This window comes from Piliocolobus tephrosceles, chromosome 1 (assembly GCF_002776525.5).
Source record: "Piliocolobus tephrosceles isolate RC106 chromosome 1, ASM277652v3, whole genome shotgun sequence".
Lineage (NCBI taxonomy): Eukaryota > Metazoa > Chordata > Mammalia > Primates > Cercopithecidae > Piliocolobus > Piliocolobus tephrosceles.
In genome coordinates, this window is record NC_045434.1 from 122,324,462 (window position 1) to 122,345,232 (window position 20,771).

Genomic DNA, 20,771 nt, shown 5'->3' on the forward strand with positions numbered 1-20,771 from the left:
TATTTTGGAGGAAGAGCTGATAAGACTTAGTTTGAGAGAGAATGGTGAGAGAAAAGAATGGATTAAGGATAGAGTTTAGAATTTTTCTTTAGCAGCTGTGGTGGGAGGGTGGACAGATATTACTAACAGAAAGAAACAAGTTTGGGAGTAGACATCAGGAAGTGTATTTTGAAAATGTTAAATATGAGGTAGTTACAGATATTTAAGTAAAGATATCAATGAAGTAGGGAGTTACATATTTGAATCTAGAATTCTAGGGAGAAGTGAGGACTGGAGATAGAGAAGCCACTGAACACTTCCAAATAATAAAAATAAGAAAGAACATTTATGTGCTGCTTACTAAATGTCACACAATATTTTAAATATTGTACCTATATTTATTCATTTAATCACCATAACAACCCTAAATTATTATACTTATTGTACTGGTAAGAAAATTGAGGCACACAGTAGGTGGTGCTGAAATTTGAATACTTGTCAGTCTGACCTCAAAGACTCTCACTACTCTAGAATTCTGAAAAATATTGTGATATTTGAGTGGCACACTGAGTAGCAAGAAGAGAGCAGTAGATATGCCAGGTACAAAGATATCCCTGTAGGTCCTGGTCTGTTATTTGATTTTGAATTAAGAAAAAACCTTGCATGCTTGACTATAAAGAGGGTTTTCTGCTTTTTTGTTTTTGCTTTTTAAATGTTGGAATAAGTAGGTATACTTTATTAGTACTTGTCTCCACAAAGATGACTGTGGAGGTGGGAACATCTGAACAAACAACTGTTGCTAAGTCATATGTATTGTGAGAAAACAGCTTGTTCCAAGAAATCTGGCTTATACTATGTCAACACATTTTAAACATGCTTCAAATAAGAAAAAAGATAAAAACATAAATAGCATAAGCTTGGCTTCAGGGTCTCAGAGTGGACTTTTGAGAAATTGGAACTTCAGGGCACACTCGCATGGACAACCATTCCTTTCTCTTCCAAATAAGTCTCAATTTACTTATTTTATTGATTTTTTATTCACAGTAGATAGAGCACATTGTACTCATTCAATTATTCTATATCTATTAAATACCTGTTGTGCTAGAACTGCTTATAAAGAACTTATAGTTTAGTGTGTAGTAAATATTCAATGTCTCATTTATCAGATTGATTAATCATATAAACTGTATGATTAAGTAAATGCATTGGCCATACAGATCAAGGATCTTTAAGTAGTTTCCAAAAGGAGAGATGAAGTTAGCCCTTTTAAAAAATGTACTGACTCTAGTGATGTCAGAAGATTAATTATTTGATTCATTCATTTAAAAATGTTTAATGAATGTCTAACCTGTGTGGTGGGATGATGTGCTAATCTTGAGGAATGAAAAAGTTAGCAGAACACAGCTGTTCCCTGCTCTCAGTGCCTCCCTGACACCTACCAGTTGCATGACTGAGTAAATCCCTTCAGTTTCCTTCCAGCTCTAAAATTGTATAGACGAAGATTGAGATTTAAGATTGAAGACCAAAGGGGATTTTTAAAAGGAGTAGTGAAGACTTTTAAGAAAGGGAGCTAAAAATAAACTCTGTGTATATCTGTCTATCTACATATCTATCTATCAAACAGGTTTTCCTGGAGAAGTAGTAGACTATATGAATTTGTAGGTTAGATTGTGAAGTGTTTTGAAGCTGGTATGACAGAGACTGATCATTAGTCCCCAGGAATTATTCTCATCCTCTTCTACCTACTTAGAAAAGACACATGCACAATTTTAGCTGGGCCCAGGGCCTCTCAGCTAGAGAGTACGTTCTTCAGCCTCTCTTGCAGAAAGGTGGTCTGTTAGGTTGGTGAAAAAGCAATCGCGGTTTTTGCCATTACTTTCAATGGGACCAACCTAATAATTACTTTTGCACCAACCTAATAGTTTGGGCCAATTGGGTAGATCATAAATAATGGATACCAGTTATGGCATCTTCTTAAAGGTAAAGCTACTTATCCTTGACTTCCTCCCTCCTACTCCCATCCTACTTATGCTTGGAAATTGTGGCAGTTAGAACAACCTTGAAAGCAATGTATTAAAGATGAAAATCCACCTCTTCAAATACAGATTGCTTGTGTCTATACTGTTTATTGCATGAGATAATTCACACATTGCATAACTATTTGGTGTTACTTTTTTCATTCCATATAATTCCTTGGAGATTCAATCAAGTTGGTGGGTTTATCAATAGTTCATTTCTTTTTGTTGCTGAATAATATTCCGTGATATGATTATATAATAGTTTGTTTAATCATTCACCCATTGAAAGACACCTGAGTTATTCCTAGTTTTTGGCTATTAGTAATAAAGAAACTATGAATATATATGAACCATTTTTGTTGTGGGCAGATAAGTTTTCATTTCTGTCGGATAAATGCCCGAAAGTACAATTGCTGGGTTGTATGGTTAAGTGTATGCTTAGCTTTTAAAATAAATTATAAGTCTGTTTTTCAGAGTGGTTATACCTTTTACATCCACACCAGCAGTATATGAGTGATTCAGTTTCTCCACATTATTACCAGTATTTGATATTATTACTATTTTTAATGTTAATCATTCTCATAGATGACTAGTTATATTTCATTGTGCTTGTGATTAGCATTTTCCAAATGGCTAATGATGCAGAATATCTGTTCATGTGTTTATTTGCCATCTGTACATGCTTTTTTGGTGAAACTTCTGTACATATTTTTGTCCATTTTTATTTTACTTTTTTACTGTTTTTTATTTGCTCTGTTTTTTTCTACTGTTGAGTTTTGAGAATTATTTTTATATTTTAGATTTGACCTTAAAAGCATGATTCATGAAAGGAAAAGTTAAACTGGATCTAGTTGGGGTCAATCAGGTGGATTATAAATGATGGATGTCACTTCTATATCATCTTTTGTTCTTTTCTTTTTCTTCTTTTTTTGTTTTTTCTTTTTGTTTGTTTGTTTGTTTTTTTTTTTGAGACAGAGTCACATTCTGTCGCCCAAGCTGGAGTGCAGTGGCATGATTTCTGCTCACTACAACCTCTGCCTCCCAGGTTCAAGGGATTCTCCTACCTCAGCCTCCTGAGTAGCTGGGATTACAGGTGCCTGGCACCATGCCCAGCTAATTTTTGCATTTTTAGTAGAGATGGGGTTTCAACACATTGGCCAGGCTGGTCTTGAACTCCTAACCTCTGGTGATCCGCCTGCCTTGGCCTCCCAAAGTGCTGGGATTACAGGTGTGAGCCACCATGCCTGGCCTTATATCATCTTTTTAATGACAAAGAGACTTATCCTTGACTTCCTTTCTTTCACTTTTATAAGGAAGTAGCAAGGCATAAAAGGTGATAAATAGAAAATGAGATATTATACAAATGCAATTTTCATATTTTCTCTTCTTTAAACTCATTCATCTAATGGCCAGTTGTACCATTTTAAAAATGTAACTTTAGAATTTAGATACATTTTTCTCATAGGCAATGACAGAATCTTAAGGTAGGGGAGTAAAGGAGATGAAAAGGGCATTCAAGTTTATTAAGTAGAATTGGTGGTAGAGTTACAGTTTCACTTGTCATTAACTGTGGTGCACAAATACACAAAATTAGGAACTTTCTTTGGCTAACAATTGTTTGGACAGTGAAATAAAAGTCATTTCTAAATCAAATGGCTCATCTAAATATTCTTTCAACTTGAAAGTATCATCAATGGGGATCTTCTATAAATAGATCTTACTTGCAATCTATATACTGTTACTGAAATATATGCTTTCTTCAAATGGGAACATCTGATCCTAGAGCATTTTAGAAACTTTTTACAGAATAAAGGCAGAAACATATTTAAGCAGAGGAAATGAAATATCCAGTCACAAAAAGGCCTTTGCCAATTTTCCAAGTCATGGTTGTTGATTTTTTTTAGATTAAATTTAGATTAAATCATCTTAATTCATTTTTATTTTTCATTCATATTATTTTAAGTAAATTACTCTCTGAATCATGCATACATGTTCATATTCCCTTTGACCTGTAATATGAAATTACCCATAGACATCAAGTAAAGACTTGACCTATAAAAGACAGAAATAACAGGGCCCTTAATGATAGCTTCCTAAGTATATAATAACCAAGAATCTACTCACCTGTTGCCTCATGAGAAAGGTACTAGGACCAGGGATATATGTATACAGGCCACCTGTTTTGATATGCTATGTGGTGAAATGGTTGATGTAGGCTTTCAGCAACCCCAGTTGGCTTGCTTCTATTAACCTTGTAGTCAAAGATGGCAATACTAATTAGTTACTTATTTTAGATCATTAGGTTATTTCCTATTTTCTTACCAGTTTTTGCTCATTGGATAAAATACATAATGATAATCCATAGAAATTGAGAACTTTAGGACATCCTTTAGAAAGGGAAATATGGCTGAATGTCACCGTTTTAGAAATGAAAAAATCAAGACCTAGAGAAGTTTAATTTAAAGACCTAGAGAAACTGTATGTCACCCATTATATAAGATACACATTGTTTTTTCACATGTTAATTTCTCTAAAACCAGGATGTTTCCTACAATCAACAGTATCTTACATTGGCTGTTGGCCAGGTAGCGATTGTGATGTTGTTGCCTGGTATGTATGAGCTTGGTTGCAATTGGACAGCTACATGAACTTGGTGGCATTACTGGACATTTGTAACTTCACATATCACTCAACAAACTCCTTAGGACCATTTGAGTAAATCCTAAGTTCTGGTTATGGTCTAAAAACTTGTGCTAATACCTTCTAGTTAGATGTACAAATCATCAGCAGTAAAATTCATATAATGAGTCTTAATGGCTCAGAAGAATATCGTGGAGTTAATGGTGAAGCATTCTTTTAAGAAAAGCTGCAACACCAATGGCCATGATGGCATAAAGGGCGCTACTGTTTGGGAAGATAAGTACATCAACTATTCTTAGTCAAGTCCTTCATATTTTCTTTTTTATACACTGTAACATTGATATGCAAAAATATGTTTAAAGTATAAAAAACTCCTTCAATAAACATAAAATAAAATTCTAAACAATAAGAAAACATGTCATAGATTGAGAAACTTTTCTTTCTTAATTGTAACCCATTCCTAAACATTGATTATGTATTATGTATTAAATTCATTGATTATGAATTTAATCAATTCTGATTTATTCTTATTTCCTCAGTTATTTTCTTATAAGCCAAGCTATCATCTATTCAGACTCTGAAGTAAAAACCAAAATATTCCAATTTTGATGAAGAAATCTAATCTTTATTTCTATGATTTTAGCACAATATACTCACACAATAGCTTTATCTGTACTTAACAAAATACATTTATAGCACTTTACAAACTTTATCAGTTTGGAAAACATTGCATAACATTTTATTAAACACAATACTTTATATATACTATATATATTTTCATAATTTTATTTACTTTAAAAAGATAATTAACTCTCTTTATTCAATACTTGGTTTTATCAGTAAAGCACAGCCTAACAAAGGAAGAAGTGCTCCCATTAGCAAATAAGATAAATAGAACACTAAGAAGAGATACCACCTGTTAGTCTGATTTATTTTAAATTAAGGTACCAGTGGAATGTAAACACATTTTTTTGTAATTTTTTTTTTTTACAAAAGACATGTTATCAAATATACATGCAGAGGTCTGAGTTCTAGTGTCTGTCATTACATGTCCTTAACAATGTGGTACAATTTGTTAAGTCATTAAAAACTGTAGCCTTTGGCACTTTGAGTAGAAAAAGAATATATCAATATTTATGTAAAGAAAAAAAAACTTCAATGACTAGAGAAGTACTTTAAAATCTTTTGTTAAGAAATAGGAAAGATTAGGAAATATCATACTGCACCTGAAATGCTGTAGCAGGGGTTTTTGTTTGTTTGTTTTTGTTCTTCGGAGTACTAAAACCAACCCACCTTTCCCTCTACAAACTGGCAAAAGCCAGTAGAAGCGTCATGATGGTGGTGGTGGTGAGAAGTGGGGAAGGCAACATTTTATTCCCACTCCCCTCTCTGAGGAGGAAATTGCCAGAAGGGATATAGTCGAGTCCATGTTTTATTGCCAGAGTTTTCAATTCTGCTGGTTTCAGCTAAATTCCTAATGCCTTACAAGGTTGGTTTTTCTAGAAAGCTCTGCCCTTTTCATGTAGAAATTGATTGATGTGATACTATTCATCTGTAAACAACTCCTTCTATTACTGGAAAGTGAGCTAAGATTAGATCAACCATCTCTGTGGTTTCCTTTCATCCCATTGGCAATCATCAAGTATATATCGGAATTCTTATGAAATGGTGTAAAAAAGGTTTAATACTAAGTTCCAAGAACTGAATATGTCTTCATACTTTAAGTTGGAAAACACTCCAAAGTATTTTGTTTTTATCTTCTTATTATCAATGGTATTGGTTTCCTTTGATTTAGGCTCAAGGCTTGATTCAGGATAGGTAGCAAAAATGGTTGTTTGCATATTAAACTAAAACTGCACCTATTCAGATATTTTGAAGTCACTCTTAATTTATACCGTGAGCTACTTTGACTTACCAATATGCATTTTTTTTTTTTTTCAGATTCTTCCTCTTGGTGTCCAATTAACAAAAATGTTTTAGAGACAAGGGTTGAACTTAACCAGTGTGGCTCTAATTTACTGGTTAGCAGGATATAGAAAAAAAAAAGTTAATCATGTAGAACCAAATGGGACTTTTAGATTGCTTGTTAAGATAGCAGCCTATGCCAGCTAGTTGTAGACATCTAAGGGCAAACTTGACCAACATTTCTGGCAATGTAACCCACAGTGTCAAGTTTTGGCTCAGATTTCTTGTTTGCAAATTCACAGCAGTATATTTTGCTCAAGGAATGTCAATTGTTATTTTTGCTTTTAAAATAGGAGAACGTATCTATAACATCAAAAAATTAATAAGTTAAGGAGAAGCCATAGAAAGCAAAATATGATCACAACAATTAAAAAATTCTCTAAAATAATATATTTATAAAATTATGCAAATTTACTCACTAAGAAAACAGATTCATTAGCAGTACCTATACTTAAATAAAAAGTAAGCAGCAGAAAAACTATGCAGAAAAGTACTAGTTATTCCCTTTCACTGAAAATATTCCTACACAATTTTTGATGTTGAAGAAAGCAGAATTTTGAAGAAACGCACAAAAACCTTTTCATTTTTTGACTGTGACAGAGCCACTACAGAGAAGCTGCGGGGTGTCCTATTCTAACACAAAGCAGCCAGCATCTTCTTAATAAAGTAGCATTTCTTTAACAAGGAATTGCACACCACTATTTCACAGCTAAATAGAGTTTGAGAGTTTACATGGTATATGTACTATAATAATCAGCACCAACCGTATTGAGCTGTAGGTGCAGATTCTGCAAAATGAATATATAATACTGCATGGCCTCTGCTGTAGGGAAAACGTGTGTGTTCTGGGTTCCCACAGCTCACTATAAAGAAAAATCCCCAAAGTTGGCACATTCAGGAAGTAAAATAGTATACATTTGAAGAAAACCACTTTCTTTTGATACTGCTTTCTGCAAAACCTTTTAAGTTTGATGACAGGTCTTAAGAAAACTCTTCACACCATCACGTTAGTTAGGTTCTTGCATTGTGCTTTTCCCTCTCCTTGATGTGAGATCTACAAGTTTGAGTATAGCAGTTCTGAAAAGTTACAGAGTTCTGGGCTGATGGTAGACAATGTAGCTTAGTGAGACTTCCCAATTCGCTGGAACAAAGCACAGGTAGAATCGACATATGGTCTTTTGGGAGTAGCCCAAATGATGGAATGGACATCACTCAATCCTTATAAGCCCGTGTTGGGGAGGTTCCTTTGTAGAAGATATTTCTAGTGTTTTCAGGGCTGTTGCTTCTTTCAGGGATTAGAATGATGTTGCCCTTTCTCCGCAGGGTGGAGTCGCGGGAAGAAGAAATGGACAGCGTCTCTGAGCCAATTTCGCTGCCCTCTACGGGGGTGACGCGGATGGTGGTAATTCCGTGGTGGTGATGCTCATTGCTATCAATGTTGCTTCTCTTGCGATCTCCAGAACCAAAGCTGTCTTTCAGAGACTCACAGCTTTCTGAGTCCCTGTTGAGATCGTTGAGCTCATAAGTTTGGCGAAGGCTGCCTTTTTCAGGGGCTTTCCACTTCCAAGAGCCACTGCCTTCACCTTCAGTGGACGGGATCTGTATGATGGGCCTGTTGTTCTCTGGGTGAGCCTCAACCCTCACTATCCCACTGGGCTCATGATCTGTCAAGGTTTTATAGCGGATGGAGCCAGTGCAGGAGACCGTGCTGCCTTCAGTGTTCTTGGGGCTGCTTTGGAGGACACCCTGCTGCTTGGACATGGCTATGACTTGCATGATTCGGGGCTGGCTGTTGCTTCTGTTACAGGCCACAGTCTTCTCAGCAGCTTTTAACCACTTGGCCCGAGCAGAGCTGCTTTTGGGGGAGGTGCTTATGTTTTCCTGAGTCTCCTCAGGGATGTGCACCAATTGTGAGGACCCAGGACGGGACTGAATGGACACTCTGGGCCCTCCAGGCATGCTGTTGTTACATCCGGGGACAGCGCCAGGCTGGATCTTGAGGTACTGATTGCCAGGACCATGGTGGTCTCCATTCACCCCTACCCTCGATGGCTCTGAGCTTGACCTCATTTCTATGGATCTTGGTGGTGACTGTCCAGGCTCAGGCTCTATAACTTGCAAGGACAACTTTCGACTTTCATTCTTATTCTTCCACTGGGTGAGGAGCTGCTTTGATCGAGCGGAATCCATAGAGGCGTGAATGCTCGCATTTCTTCTGACAGGGTCTTCTACAGATGGGGTATTGGCTCGCGGCAAGGTATTGCTGAAGGTAACCATGTTCTCTTTCCCCATGGGGCTCCGTGGAGTAATGATTTCCACATCAGCATTCGCTCTTTTGAGGTTTGTCAACGAGCTGGCATCTCTGTGGTTTCGGTTGAGGATGCCTTCCGTATGAGCAATTCCATCACTGCTGCTACCATTTTTAGCAGATAAAACTCGGTTGGGATCTTGATTGAGGTCTGTCAGAGACCTGAGGGCGTCTCTGTGCTGAAACATACTCTCATCACTGGGCAGGAAATTTCCCACAGCATACAAGCCCTAGCGTTTGAGAAAAAGCAATAAATAATGCACTAGAAGACAGTCACGAGGGTTTCCTTAGAATACCCACGGAAGTACATACTTAGGTATATGCTTCTTACACACCATTGACTAATACAAATAATGAAACATGCAGGGAAATAGTTTGTTAGTTATGTCATAAATCACTGCATGAATTGCTTAGCAATGTGAACCCCATTCTTTTCTCCATCCTATTGGATGTTTTTGTCAATCTCATCTTGTGTATTTGTTCAGAAGAAAAAGCAGACAAGAGAGAAATAAGGACTTTTTTTCCTGCTTTTCAAAGCAATTCATTTCTCCGGATTTAGGAACTTCTTGTTGAGTGACATCTCAAATGGCTTAAATGATTTATTTTACCTTCCATTTTCAATCATATGGTGGAAAGTAGAAGAGGTGTACAAAATATAGAACAATATATCATTCATAAAACATGATATCTGGCTTTGAAATAAGGTCAGAGACATATATTATTGCTACCCACACTGAGTACAGCCTTGTGTGTTCGGCATTGTACAGGGTGCTCTTGGAAGAGAGGGCAAAAACCATCACCAGACTGGGGCACCTAGATTCTTGCCTGATTTAAACTTGGTCATAAGTTGGGAAATACTATTTGATCAATTTAGTACCATTGCACTAAATTTGAGCCAGATTTTATTTAATTTTGTCTTCATACACAGTGTATATTTTTTGTTTGTTTGTTTTAGATTTGGGAAGCAAAATTTGGAAAAAGCCTAAAGTTCAGCCTCAAAATCATTACCCTTTTGGCACATAGAAGATCTAATCCCTGCTGGACTTTCAGTTTTTGAGATACTTGGTTTAGAGATAAAATCAAGCAGCATACACCTATTTGTGTGCTAATTTCAAAAGGAGGTAACCACTATCTACTTTTCAAGTCAAAACAAACAAACAAACAAAAATTGATTTAACATTTTATAGAATGCTTAACAATGAACAAAACATTGGCTTAGAACTGAAAATTTTCCAATTTTAGGGCAAGAGTGCAGACAGAAATGAAATAAAGTCAAGCTCCTGCCTCTTAGAGTAGTTTAATTCCTGGTTGAAACCTTCTTCTAAGTATCTGTCTATGCTCTCACCAGAATGAGCAATCCCTACATGAGTTCTATTAATAATTGTACTTAAATTTGTAAGTTGGGGAAAATCCTCCACTAAACTATAAGCTCTCCGTACAAGTACAGCCATGTGTTGCTTAATGACAGGGATACATTATAAGAAATGCGTTGACAGGTGATTTTGTCATTGTGTGAACATCATAAAGTTCACCTACACAAATCTAGACGGTATAGCTTACCACACACCTAGGGTCCATGGTAGAGCCTATTGCTCCTAGGCTGCAAAATCCTACAGCATGTTACTACACTGAATACTCTAGGGAGTTGTAACACAATGGTAAGCACTTGCATATCTAAATATAGAAAACGTATAGAAAAAATTTAGTACTATAATCTTATGAGATCATCATGGTATTATATATGTGGTCCATGGTTGACCAAAATATCATTATGTGACACATGACTGTAGTTTAATTCTTGTTATGACATGGGACAGAGAGTTAGTATCTTTATTTTATAGGTGAAGAAACAGGCTTCTGAGAAGCTGTGTGACTTGGCTAAGTGGAGGAAAATCTAGATTCATAATCAAATCCTTTGGGCTATAAATCCCACACTAATTCCAGGACATCATGAAATGACATACATGCAAAAAGCAATACATAAACTAGAGAGTGGCATTTCCAGTCTTCTTTATTTCTTCTGCAGTGTACATTGCCAACACTCCTATAGGCAACCCAGGCTTATGCACAATTCCTGGCACACTAACTTTAATTTGATCCCTTTCTCCTGCACTGAAGAATGCATGTGAGTAAGAATAACTTTTAAAATGACAATCTTGACTATGCTAGTTTATGAAAAAAAAAAAAACTTACAAAATTATAGCACACTTCAGTCCTTTATCTGTATTTCGGTAATCATTTTCTTGTAATACCTTTCCAAGGGCACTAAGACCACATGATTGAGAACTGTAGTTACAGATAATTTATTTTTATTTCTGTCAGCTCTTCTCAGTTTCTTTCATTATTGCCTTTTCTTCTGCTTGTCACTTGTTTATTCGTATTCCCTGGCTCCCTTTTATTTTTATGACCTGACAATTTTATATACCCATAGTAACTACAATGGTACTTCCATTAAATAATATCCTTCTCCAGTACTAATTGTTTTTTTGAACTCCAGAAGCAACTACTCAACTGGTTATTGATTCAATTGATCCCCTCAACTCCCTTTACCCCCACAAATCTGCTTCATCTGTCATTTACCTGGTCTGCTAATGAAGTCATCATCGATCCAGTGTTCAATGCTGGAAACCTGGCCATTATGTCTCTTTCCTCCTGTGCCCCCACCTTCCACTTCCACTTGCTTTTTCAGATGCCTATCTCTTTGCATATGTAGTTTCTTCTTCTTGAATGCCCTCCCTCCTTTTTTTAGTCCATGGAACTCTCATTAAAAACAACAACAACAACAACAACAACAACAGCAACACACACACACATCAGTTTTGTGACGTGTTTTCTAACTTCCTCAGGCAGTTTGCTATTCCCAAAATACTTTGTTCATACCCTGTTATATCATTGAACATGTTGTAACCATTTATACTTATGTTAATCTTTACATTGTAAACTTCTAAAGCATACATCTTATTTCTCAGTGTTTTCATGTTCAATACAATCCCTGGCACAGATTAGATATTGAATAAATGTAAAATGCATGAATGCATGCATGCATGCATGACAAAATGAAATGGACAATCTCAGTTTCCTTATGCTGAGGATATTTCCCTTAGAGGAAGACCACTCTTGAAAAAAGAGTAGTGTTAAAGAAGTCAATACTAGTTGTATCACAGTAACATTCAGGTGCTAAATTTGTGGTGTTGGGCAAGTTATATAACCTTTAACTAAATTTTTGTTTTCACTAACCTTACTTTCGGCAATAATCACTTTTCTCATCTGTAACATTATAATTATACTATCAATAGTAGTCCCTGCCCACCTCCTGTTTGGTTGGCATAAAGACAAAATTCAAAAATCTTTTCAAAATTACAATTTCTGGCTCATAGTAAGAGTTCAATAAATGATTTTGTTGAAAGTGGGATATATGTTTTGGCATAGAATGGAGATGCGGCCATTTCCTTGTAAATTTAAAATATATTGCAAGGAAGTTATTATAGTGCAAAATATTCTCTGCATGTTTTCCATTTTAAACTTTGGTTTATAAGATAATAGTAAATTATTTACCAAGTACAGTGCAATTCCTCCTCCTATTAAAAAGCCACAATAGACATCAACTGGATGATTCTTATACTGAGTTATCCGTGTTAGCCCGCAGATTATTCCACAGATGATAAATGTGAAGACCAAGAGAGGTTTCAGAAGCTTAGAGGAATCCGTTAATGTGGAATTGAAGTACATCTTAAAAATGGAAGAAGTGGGTTAAGTATGTTAGAAAGGCCATTTTATTAGTAAATTATAATCAAATAAAAAGTTAAAAGTCTGATACAACTGACTTCAGTTTTACTGTTTCATTCCCCCTTCCTATGGCTATGTTCTGTACCTGCCAAGAAGAGATATGCATGATGAAATTTACCAAATAAATAACAGGTCTCTCATTTAATTACATGAAAGTTGGAAAAATACCAACCCAGTAGAGTTAGCCATTTAACTGTTTAGTCTCCATGTTACTTGTCATATAATTTCGTTCATTTTTCTCAGGAAAGACTTCACGGACTATTGTATAAATTAGATAAAATGACTATTCATTGTACAACATTTCCAAATTTACACTGACCTAAAACTTAATTGTTACAGAAATACTAAAGTAGCATATGTGTGTATGTGTGTTTGTGTGTGTGTGTGTGCACGTCATATGTCTTTGTGGGTATTTATTGTGATTTTTTCAAGTTTTGTAACTTTTCTGTAATTCATAATATCCTTTCATGAAGTATAATATTAAAGGGATACCAGAATAAATAAATATTATTATAACTTTGTAGAAAAATTCTTTTACTGTACTATTTTTTATAGTAGCATTTGATTTCTGCTTTGGATGCCACTGTATTTTAAGGCTGCAGTACTAAATTTACCATTCTGTTATTACACGGGTATATCATCTAATTAGTCACCTGTAGACAACATTCATTGCTCAGATTTTCTGCAGAACACAACTCAACAAAAAGAACCAGTTACTTACCGAAACATACACAGCTGCAAAGGCAGCAAGGGTTGCATGTTGAGAAGGGAAGGACTTTCTGCCAAAAGAAGATAGTCAAATTATGCCTTGTAGTTCAGACACACTGCTAGTAATAATCTCAAAGACACTGAGTGGTTAAAATGTTCAACTTAAAATCACAAGGCAATAAGCAATAATTTTACTTTCTGTTCAGCTTTCTGGTGAAAGACCTTAGTGATAAAATAAATACTGCTAGTCACCATTAATGTTAACAAATAATAGTGATGTACTTTCCAGTATAAAGAACTGCTAGCTTGGCAAGGGGCCGCTTCATTACATCACTAGAAGGATGGTTGAAAGTAGAAATGGATTGGAAAACATCATTGTTCTTTGGCGTAAGAGTTATACCTGTTCAAAGTAACAGCTCATAAAACCTAGGGGTTTAAAGCTTTAAACTTTTTCTATGCTCCTAAATACATTGTTTTATTTACATAGAATTTTTTTAAAATGAAGTTATTTTCTCATGGCATTGGATCTAAATGTATATTAGTAATACTCTAGAAAGCATAAGAAAAGTCTAATTTTAACAAAATGTTTCTCTACAAAATTAACAAAATGTAGTACACTTTGCAGTAATTTCATCTCAAGAATCATAAATCATCTTGTTTAAACAGTTTAAAGAGCAGGCAAGGATGGTGAAGAGACATTGAAAAGGGCAGGCGAAAGAAGAATAGAGACTTGTTTCAATGAATTAAAAAATTAGAAAAAATAAAATTCACTTAAATTAGTGCCTTCCTAATTATTTGGTACCATGATAAAGAAGATCCCTATTCAACAGAGATAAGTTAATACAATAGGACTGAGAAAAAAATAGAGGACATAGGTCTTGGCTGTAGGTCCAAAATTATTGAATGATACATGAGAACCTTAATGTGTATAATCACATAACATCAGGCTTTAATTATTCAGTTGTACCTATTAACTTATTTTTGACTCCTTAGTCAATATTTGGGAGCTTATTGAATGGAAAATTCAATTCTTACAATAATTGATTGGCCCTTATCCCTCTGCACTTTATTTCTTTTGAGCCTCTAAACTACTATCTCTTGTCATATAAGTTTATTTTTGCTTTATTTGTTAAAAATTTATGCATTGGTAATTTCTTGAGTTTCCTGTATATTCTGACATGTAAGGCCAGAAGCTATGCACACCTAGGTTCATTCAAAGAATGAATGAACTTAGTGGCACAGAGTCTGGAGCATGAGTTAGACCTGATTCAAAGAAAATATATGCAATCCTAGATGTTACCCCTTCTCAAACTTTACAAAAAAGAAAATTCACATTTTTTAATAGAACATATAATGGAGATACAACTTTCATATGTGTTTAGTGTTCCATTTAAACCAGTCCTAGAGTTATATTGACTGTCAGCCATGACTGACTATAAATATTTTGAAATAAACCATTTATAGTAACCTAAAACCATAGTGAGTATAGGATCGATCACAAAACGTGGTGGAGTTTGGTGATATAGGGACTAGTAGCAAGAAGGTGGGCTGAAATTTGGAGACATAGGGAAGAATTTGGAATAAGCCCCCAATAGGTTTCTATGGTTTAGTCATTGAAGAGATCATTGAATTGAAAAAAAAAATCATTACGACTGAAAAAGCCATGCTTAAAGTGATACTCCAAGCAGCAATTGAATAATGAAAACAATGATGCAGAGTGTTTTTAGACCTATTTCTAACCTGCCACTGTTGATAACTGTGAGGTCAGATCCCGAGCAAATATCTTCCACAATGTAGGAATTTTCTTTGCAAGATACATTCAGAGAGGTATAGTTTGGTTTGCACACAGTCAGAAAGTAAGGTGCTTGATATCCTGTGGACAGCTGTATGATATCTGTAATAAGAGCTGTAGAGCATAGTCCAAATACATGAACACCTATAAGCAAAATGAAAGAAATTGTTACCAATTTGGTGGTTGTGTCAGCATCAAATGTATTCATTAAACATTAATGAATTAAGATCTTAAAATCTATTGTGCTCATTTTCTCTAAGTTAATTTCAAGAAGACACTATAGAAAATTCCTAAACTTCTAAACAGATACTTATGGTCAAAGTAAAGGCAATGAGTATCTCCAAAGTAGTAACTTTAGGCACTTTTGTTAATTTGGTTATAAAGGACCAATTCTTAACATTAACTGTAAGTCACTTGTCAGACACTTGGAGCATGCTAAGGTATGATTTGAGAGGGATGACATGTGTGGAATGAAGCAAAATTTAAAGTAGTTTTAATTTGCTTAGCATTTTTAAGTTACCAGGGTTATTTCTCCCTAATGGTCTCTAACACTAGCCACAGTCGTCACACTCTACAGAATCCATTCTAATTCTCTTCAAGCTGTGATCATACTAGGAATGCTAATTAAAGCAGAGACGACATCAGGCAGGCCCTGACATGGAAATGACAATCGCATCCTAGGTACACTAATGTGGGGAGCCTACCTGTGTGTTTGGAATTTGGACATGCTGTTCTTACATCTCTTGGTCCAAATTCTTTTTTCTCTCTCTCCTAGGACCAGTCTTAAACCATAAAATAAAAAATCCTTGCACTTGTACATGCAAACTCCATATCTGTTTGAAATTGCTTGCTTGGCCTTATCTTTGGGAGTCCAACTCTCTGCTCACAGGCACATGATCTGGAACCTGCTCACTCTAGGTTTTCTTGTCACCCTAGATTCGTTCTGACTTGACAGCTTGCATTCTGATTCATGAGTTGCTCATAGAAATCATTATGAGAGGACCAGGGTAATTCTTCAGTCACCGCCTCCAGACCAAGAGTGCTGGCTTGCACATTACCCTGTTTTGCATTTTTCTTCACTGCTTACTGTCACCTAACCACCACTCCTCCAATTGCTTCTCCACCCACACACCTGGGATTCATGACACAGAAACTTTGTTTCTACATTCGAATTCCTAGAAGCATGCAAAGACTTACTTTTTCCTTTGGATAATGGACTTTCTAGACCTATTGCTGACGCAGGCTCTGGAACATTGTTCTCTAGGATGGAATGGATCATCCTTCCAGTCGAGAGAGGGTATGTGGTCCTTTGTCCACAGTATTTTGTTACATTAGGGAATATTTTCTCTGTGTTCAGCTACATGTCCTGGAGTTTTATTTCCTTGCCTGAGTTTGTGATGCTGTTAAGCTGTCTATTGTTTCCTTATCATCTCAATGTTATGGCAAGAAAATGCTTAGTGGAGCAGAGTCCGGGGCATGAGTTAGACCTAATTTTTCCTCTCGTGGGAAAGAAATCTGTGTATAATTATCTACTAGGGATTAAGCAAAGCCATCAATTATTTTGAGCTTACATGTTACAGGTAAAAATAACTTTATGCCGACTTACTGGGAATGAATAGAAAACATTCAGGTGGGTGTGATGTATTGTGGGTGACTATTCAACTATATTAAAAAAAAAAAAAAGACCTATGACTGGAACAACATTAAGATGGCCCCATGCTATGCAAAAGAGACGAAGGTTTAAAAACTGGTTTGATTCAGATGATGATAGCCAGGTCTATAGATTTTCTGATAGGTCTCATGAAAGATGAAAGGTAACATTAGGGGCTACAACCAAGGAAAAATGGCCATGATGCAGTACTCAATGGTGACATTTCAAAGTGTAGTAACTTCTGGATGAAAACACTCCAGGAAAATTGAAATGGAATCATTCATGTGACTGAAGTAATTTCTGAAGAGTTGTCTGTTCATTCTGGCCTGCTGACGTTTGTTCTCCATTTTAAAAAAACTGAACACAGATCCAGTGAAACCATTTTAAAATAAATTCATGCTTCAACCAGAGCTAAGGCACAAATAAGTTGAAATGCATGGCATATTAGCTCTCAAAACATGGGCAACAAATGTAAATAACACATTTCAGATACAAAGCCCAAATTTTGGTGTTTTAACAGTTTCTCGTACAATGTAAAACTCATCATGTACTGAAATTATACATCTAAATTTTAGTGTAAGAGACTTAATATCTATAATTAAATATAACATTTCTATTTGAAAAAGAAAACATTTCTTTTCTTTGTGGTTCCCCACACCCACCAACGAATCTGACAGCTCTTCTGAGGAAGGAGTTGAAGTTGCAGCCTCCGGCATTAATATTGGGCTCCAGTCCAACCCCATTTCTTCTTTTGGAGAGGCAACAGTAGAGAATTCCTTCTCCTACCATAATCTGCAAAGATAGAAGGGTATTCAGGAAAAGGCATATTGGAATACCTATTAAGCCAACAGGTATAAAGGAATTACACATCACTTTTTAACATATCAACTCAATAAAGTAAAGATGTAAATTTTCTTAAAAGTTTTAGAGGCACAGTGATTTCTTCTGAGAATTTGATCAAGCAGTGAGAATTAAGTAATCAGGCCACTCTAATGAGGTTTGGTAGGGTCTTCTGGACTCTTATGTACTGGAACATTTTACCAGCAGATTGGGTCCATAAATCAATTTGGGATTGAGCAGAAGGATCAATCCATGAAAAGTGTGTGAATGTAGAAAGGTGCTGTCTACAGCATAGCTGTCCCATAAATATTTCTGCGATGATGGAACTGTCCTTTGCACTGTCCAATACAGTAACCACTACCCATATGTGGGTATTGAACACTTGAAATATAGCTACCGCAAATGAGGAGCTGAATTTTTAATCTTATTCCATTGTATTCATTATTTAAACATTAAATAAACTTAAATATAAAATGAAGTGGCCACAGGTGGCTAGTGGCTGTCTTATCAGAGAATGCAGATTACAAGAGAATCTAGGTCAGCAGGATAATATTTCCTAGGTATAGACATTTAGACAATGTGTTCACAATGGATGGAGAATCATATAGTAGTATCAAGAGGACTCTTAAGATAAGGAACAGGGCACTTTGCTGTAGGATTTTAGGACCTGTGAGATCAATGAAGGAACTCAATGTGATTTAGGCATGATTTTCTTCAGTAAGTTTTCTTTGAAACCTCTTACTGTACCCTAAATTGAATTACATCTGCATCTATGTGGCTCCCTTAGCATCTTGTCCTTCCCTCTAGCATAGCTTTATGAAATTGTTCATTTGGCTGTCTCTCACTAGATTAGGGCCTTCTGAAGGAAGAACCGTTTCTTATTTACCTTTCACCTTCACTGTCTAACACAGTGCCTGGCACGGTGAGATTTGCATGTTTGGCTTTTACTGTGGGACTCACATTTGCTAACTACCTTAGGCATTTGGGTTGTCAATTATCCTGTACAACAGAAGCAAGATTTAAAATGATCCATTGTATTCATGAAAAAGTTTTTCAAATATTTGAGATAATTGTGCCTAAAAGATTGTTGTGAAATTAGATATTGGTTTGCTATAAATGTGTGGAGCTGAGGAAAGTACGATTAGCGAGATAGTAACAGTCTCTTAAATGAGATACTAACAGTCTCTGAAATACAAATAATCATGTCACTGTAAATATTATAACCCTGATTAGGACTGAAAGAAGTTTTCCAGGGAAAATCTCTCAGTTGTCATTACTAGTTTAACATTTATTTTATGAAGTGTTCAAAATTATAGTTAAAAAAAAAAACAAAAACTAATGATAGTAAGCCTATGGCCTTCTGCCTTGAATACTTAAATGACTATAATTACTTTTGTAGGGAATATGGTACATGTTTAATTATAAATAATCTTACTTTGTATAAAAAATTTAAAGAATTATTATCACAGTAGAACTCTACTTATAACCATATGTGTGAAAATCATGTGGCATAATAAACTCTTTTAAGATCAATCATTATAGAAACAATCAAAAGGAATTCAATTCAAACCATTGGATGCTGAGTTAACCATTTATACTTTTTGAAAAATACAGTCCTACATTAACACTTCAAGTTAGACATGGAAATTCAATAGGTTCTATACTCTGTGTAGACAGATAAAGCATAATACAACACTTACACAGAATAGTATAACTGCTACCTCAAATTCATCATCTCCAGAAAATTAACCACTTATCCCTGAAATGTATTGTATTCAGCTAAAAGAGATTAATTTCACCTTCACTTCCTCAATAAAAATTCTGTGAATAATTTTGTTTTCTCTTTATAATTATATTTGTAATGATTCACGTCTTGTCCATGAGTGTTGAATTACATAAGCATTTATCTGTATAGAAAAGTGTGTGTTGTCATACAATACAACAGTCATTATCTCAAATGACCTTGAGACCTTGAGATTTCAGGAGTTTTTTTTTTTTTTTTTTTTTTTTTTTTGAGACTGAGTCTTGCTCTGTAGGCCAGGCTGGAGTGCGATGGCATGATCTTGGCTCACTGCAACCTCTGCCTCCCGGGTTCAAGCCATTCTCCTGCCTCAGCCTCCCACGTAGCTGGGAATACAGGCATGCGCCACCAAGGCTGGCTAATTTTTGTATTTTTAGTAGAGACAGGGTTTCACCTTGTTGTCCAGGTTGGTCGTGAACTCCTGACCTCAAGTGATCCACCTGCCTCTGCCTCCCAAAGTGCTGGGATTACAGGTGTGAGCCATTGCTCTGGGCCAAGAGTTTTATTTTAGTTGTTTGAATGTGTTCAAAACTCATATGTAAAAGAAGTACAACGCTTATTTGGCTAGACCATGTAATGTGTATAGAGGTTTCTTGTCAGTATTCTGACATCACCCAACCATCCCTGTCATTAAACAGGACATTAATTTTCTCACACTCACTTCTGTCACTTAACCTCAGCTAATGTCATTCACGAGTTTTCAAAATAATTCCATTTGGCATAAAGCTAAGTCTCCTCAGGGTGTGGGGATATGTGTCCCAGTGCATTTCCAAATGCCCAGCTTGTTTCCCCCTTTTGAATGGCACACTGTTGTACTGCAGTATGGTGTCAGAATTTAGGTTCTGATAAGAAAATTATTTGTTGCTGTTGCATTTGTAAACAGAAAGCAGTTTACAACAAGTATCTTTTCACAATCTCTGTTTTGTCCCGTACCCAACCCTGAAAAGAACACAATTTGTTGTTGTTGTTATAGACAGGTGTTGGGAGGAGATATTATAATGACTACTTCGGGGGAGGTTTTGAGAGGAAATATATTTCTTAGTACTATAAGAAAACTGGCCATGGAAGAGTCATCATAGGGAGAACTCACAATCCAAAAAGTCTTTCTTGTAAAAGAAAACCACAAAAATTATTAGAGTATTCATCACAGTATCTTCAATGTCTAAATTTTCAATGAATGTTTTTTGGAAGCCCCAACATGTCTAATATTCAGCATATTGATTGTGTAGTCTCTTAAAGCTAAGTCTATCCCAGGAGCTAGAATTAAATTCTGATAGAATTCT

The 20,771-nt window shown here is 35.6% G+C and overlaps 1 protein-coding gene across 2 annotated transcripts in view; it reads right to left on the bottom strand.

Annotated features, from left to right (window-relative positions):
• Positions 1–5,234: 5,234 nt before the first annotated feature.
• PLPPR4 (phospholipid phosphatase related 4) overlaps positions 5,235–20,771 on the bottom strand; it is a 45,757-nt gene continuing 30,220 nt past the window's right edge. The window contains exons 3-7 of one of the 2 annotated variants that reach the window (XM_023231051.1): positions 17,510–17,639; positions 15,145–15,340; positions 13,418–13,475; positions 12,466–12,639; positions 5,241–9,140 (exon numbers count right to left, since the gene is read on the bottom strand). In XM_023231051.1, coding sequence (XP_023086819.1) covers positions 7,815–9,140; positions 12,466–12,639; positions 13,418–13,475; positions 15,145–15,340; positions 17,510–17,639 — 1,884 coding nt within the window. In that variant the 3' untranslated portion in view covers positions 5,241–7,814. Of the gene's footprint in view, positions 9,141–12,465; positions 12,640–13,417; positions 13,476–15,144; positions 15,341–17,509; positions 17,640–20,771 lie in introns of both variants that reach the window. The other variant, XM_023231052.1, reaches the window with a different exon arrangement.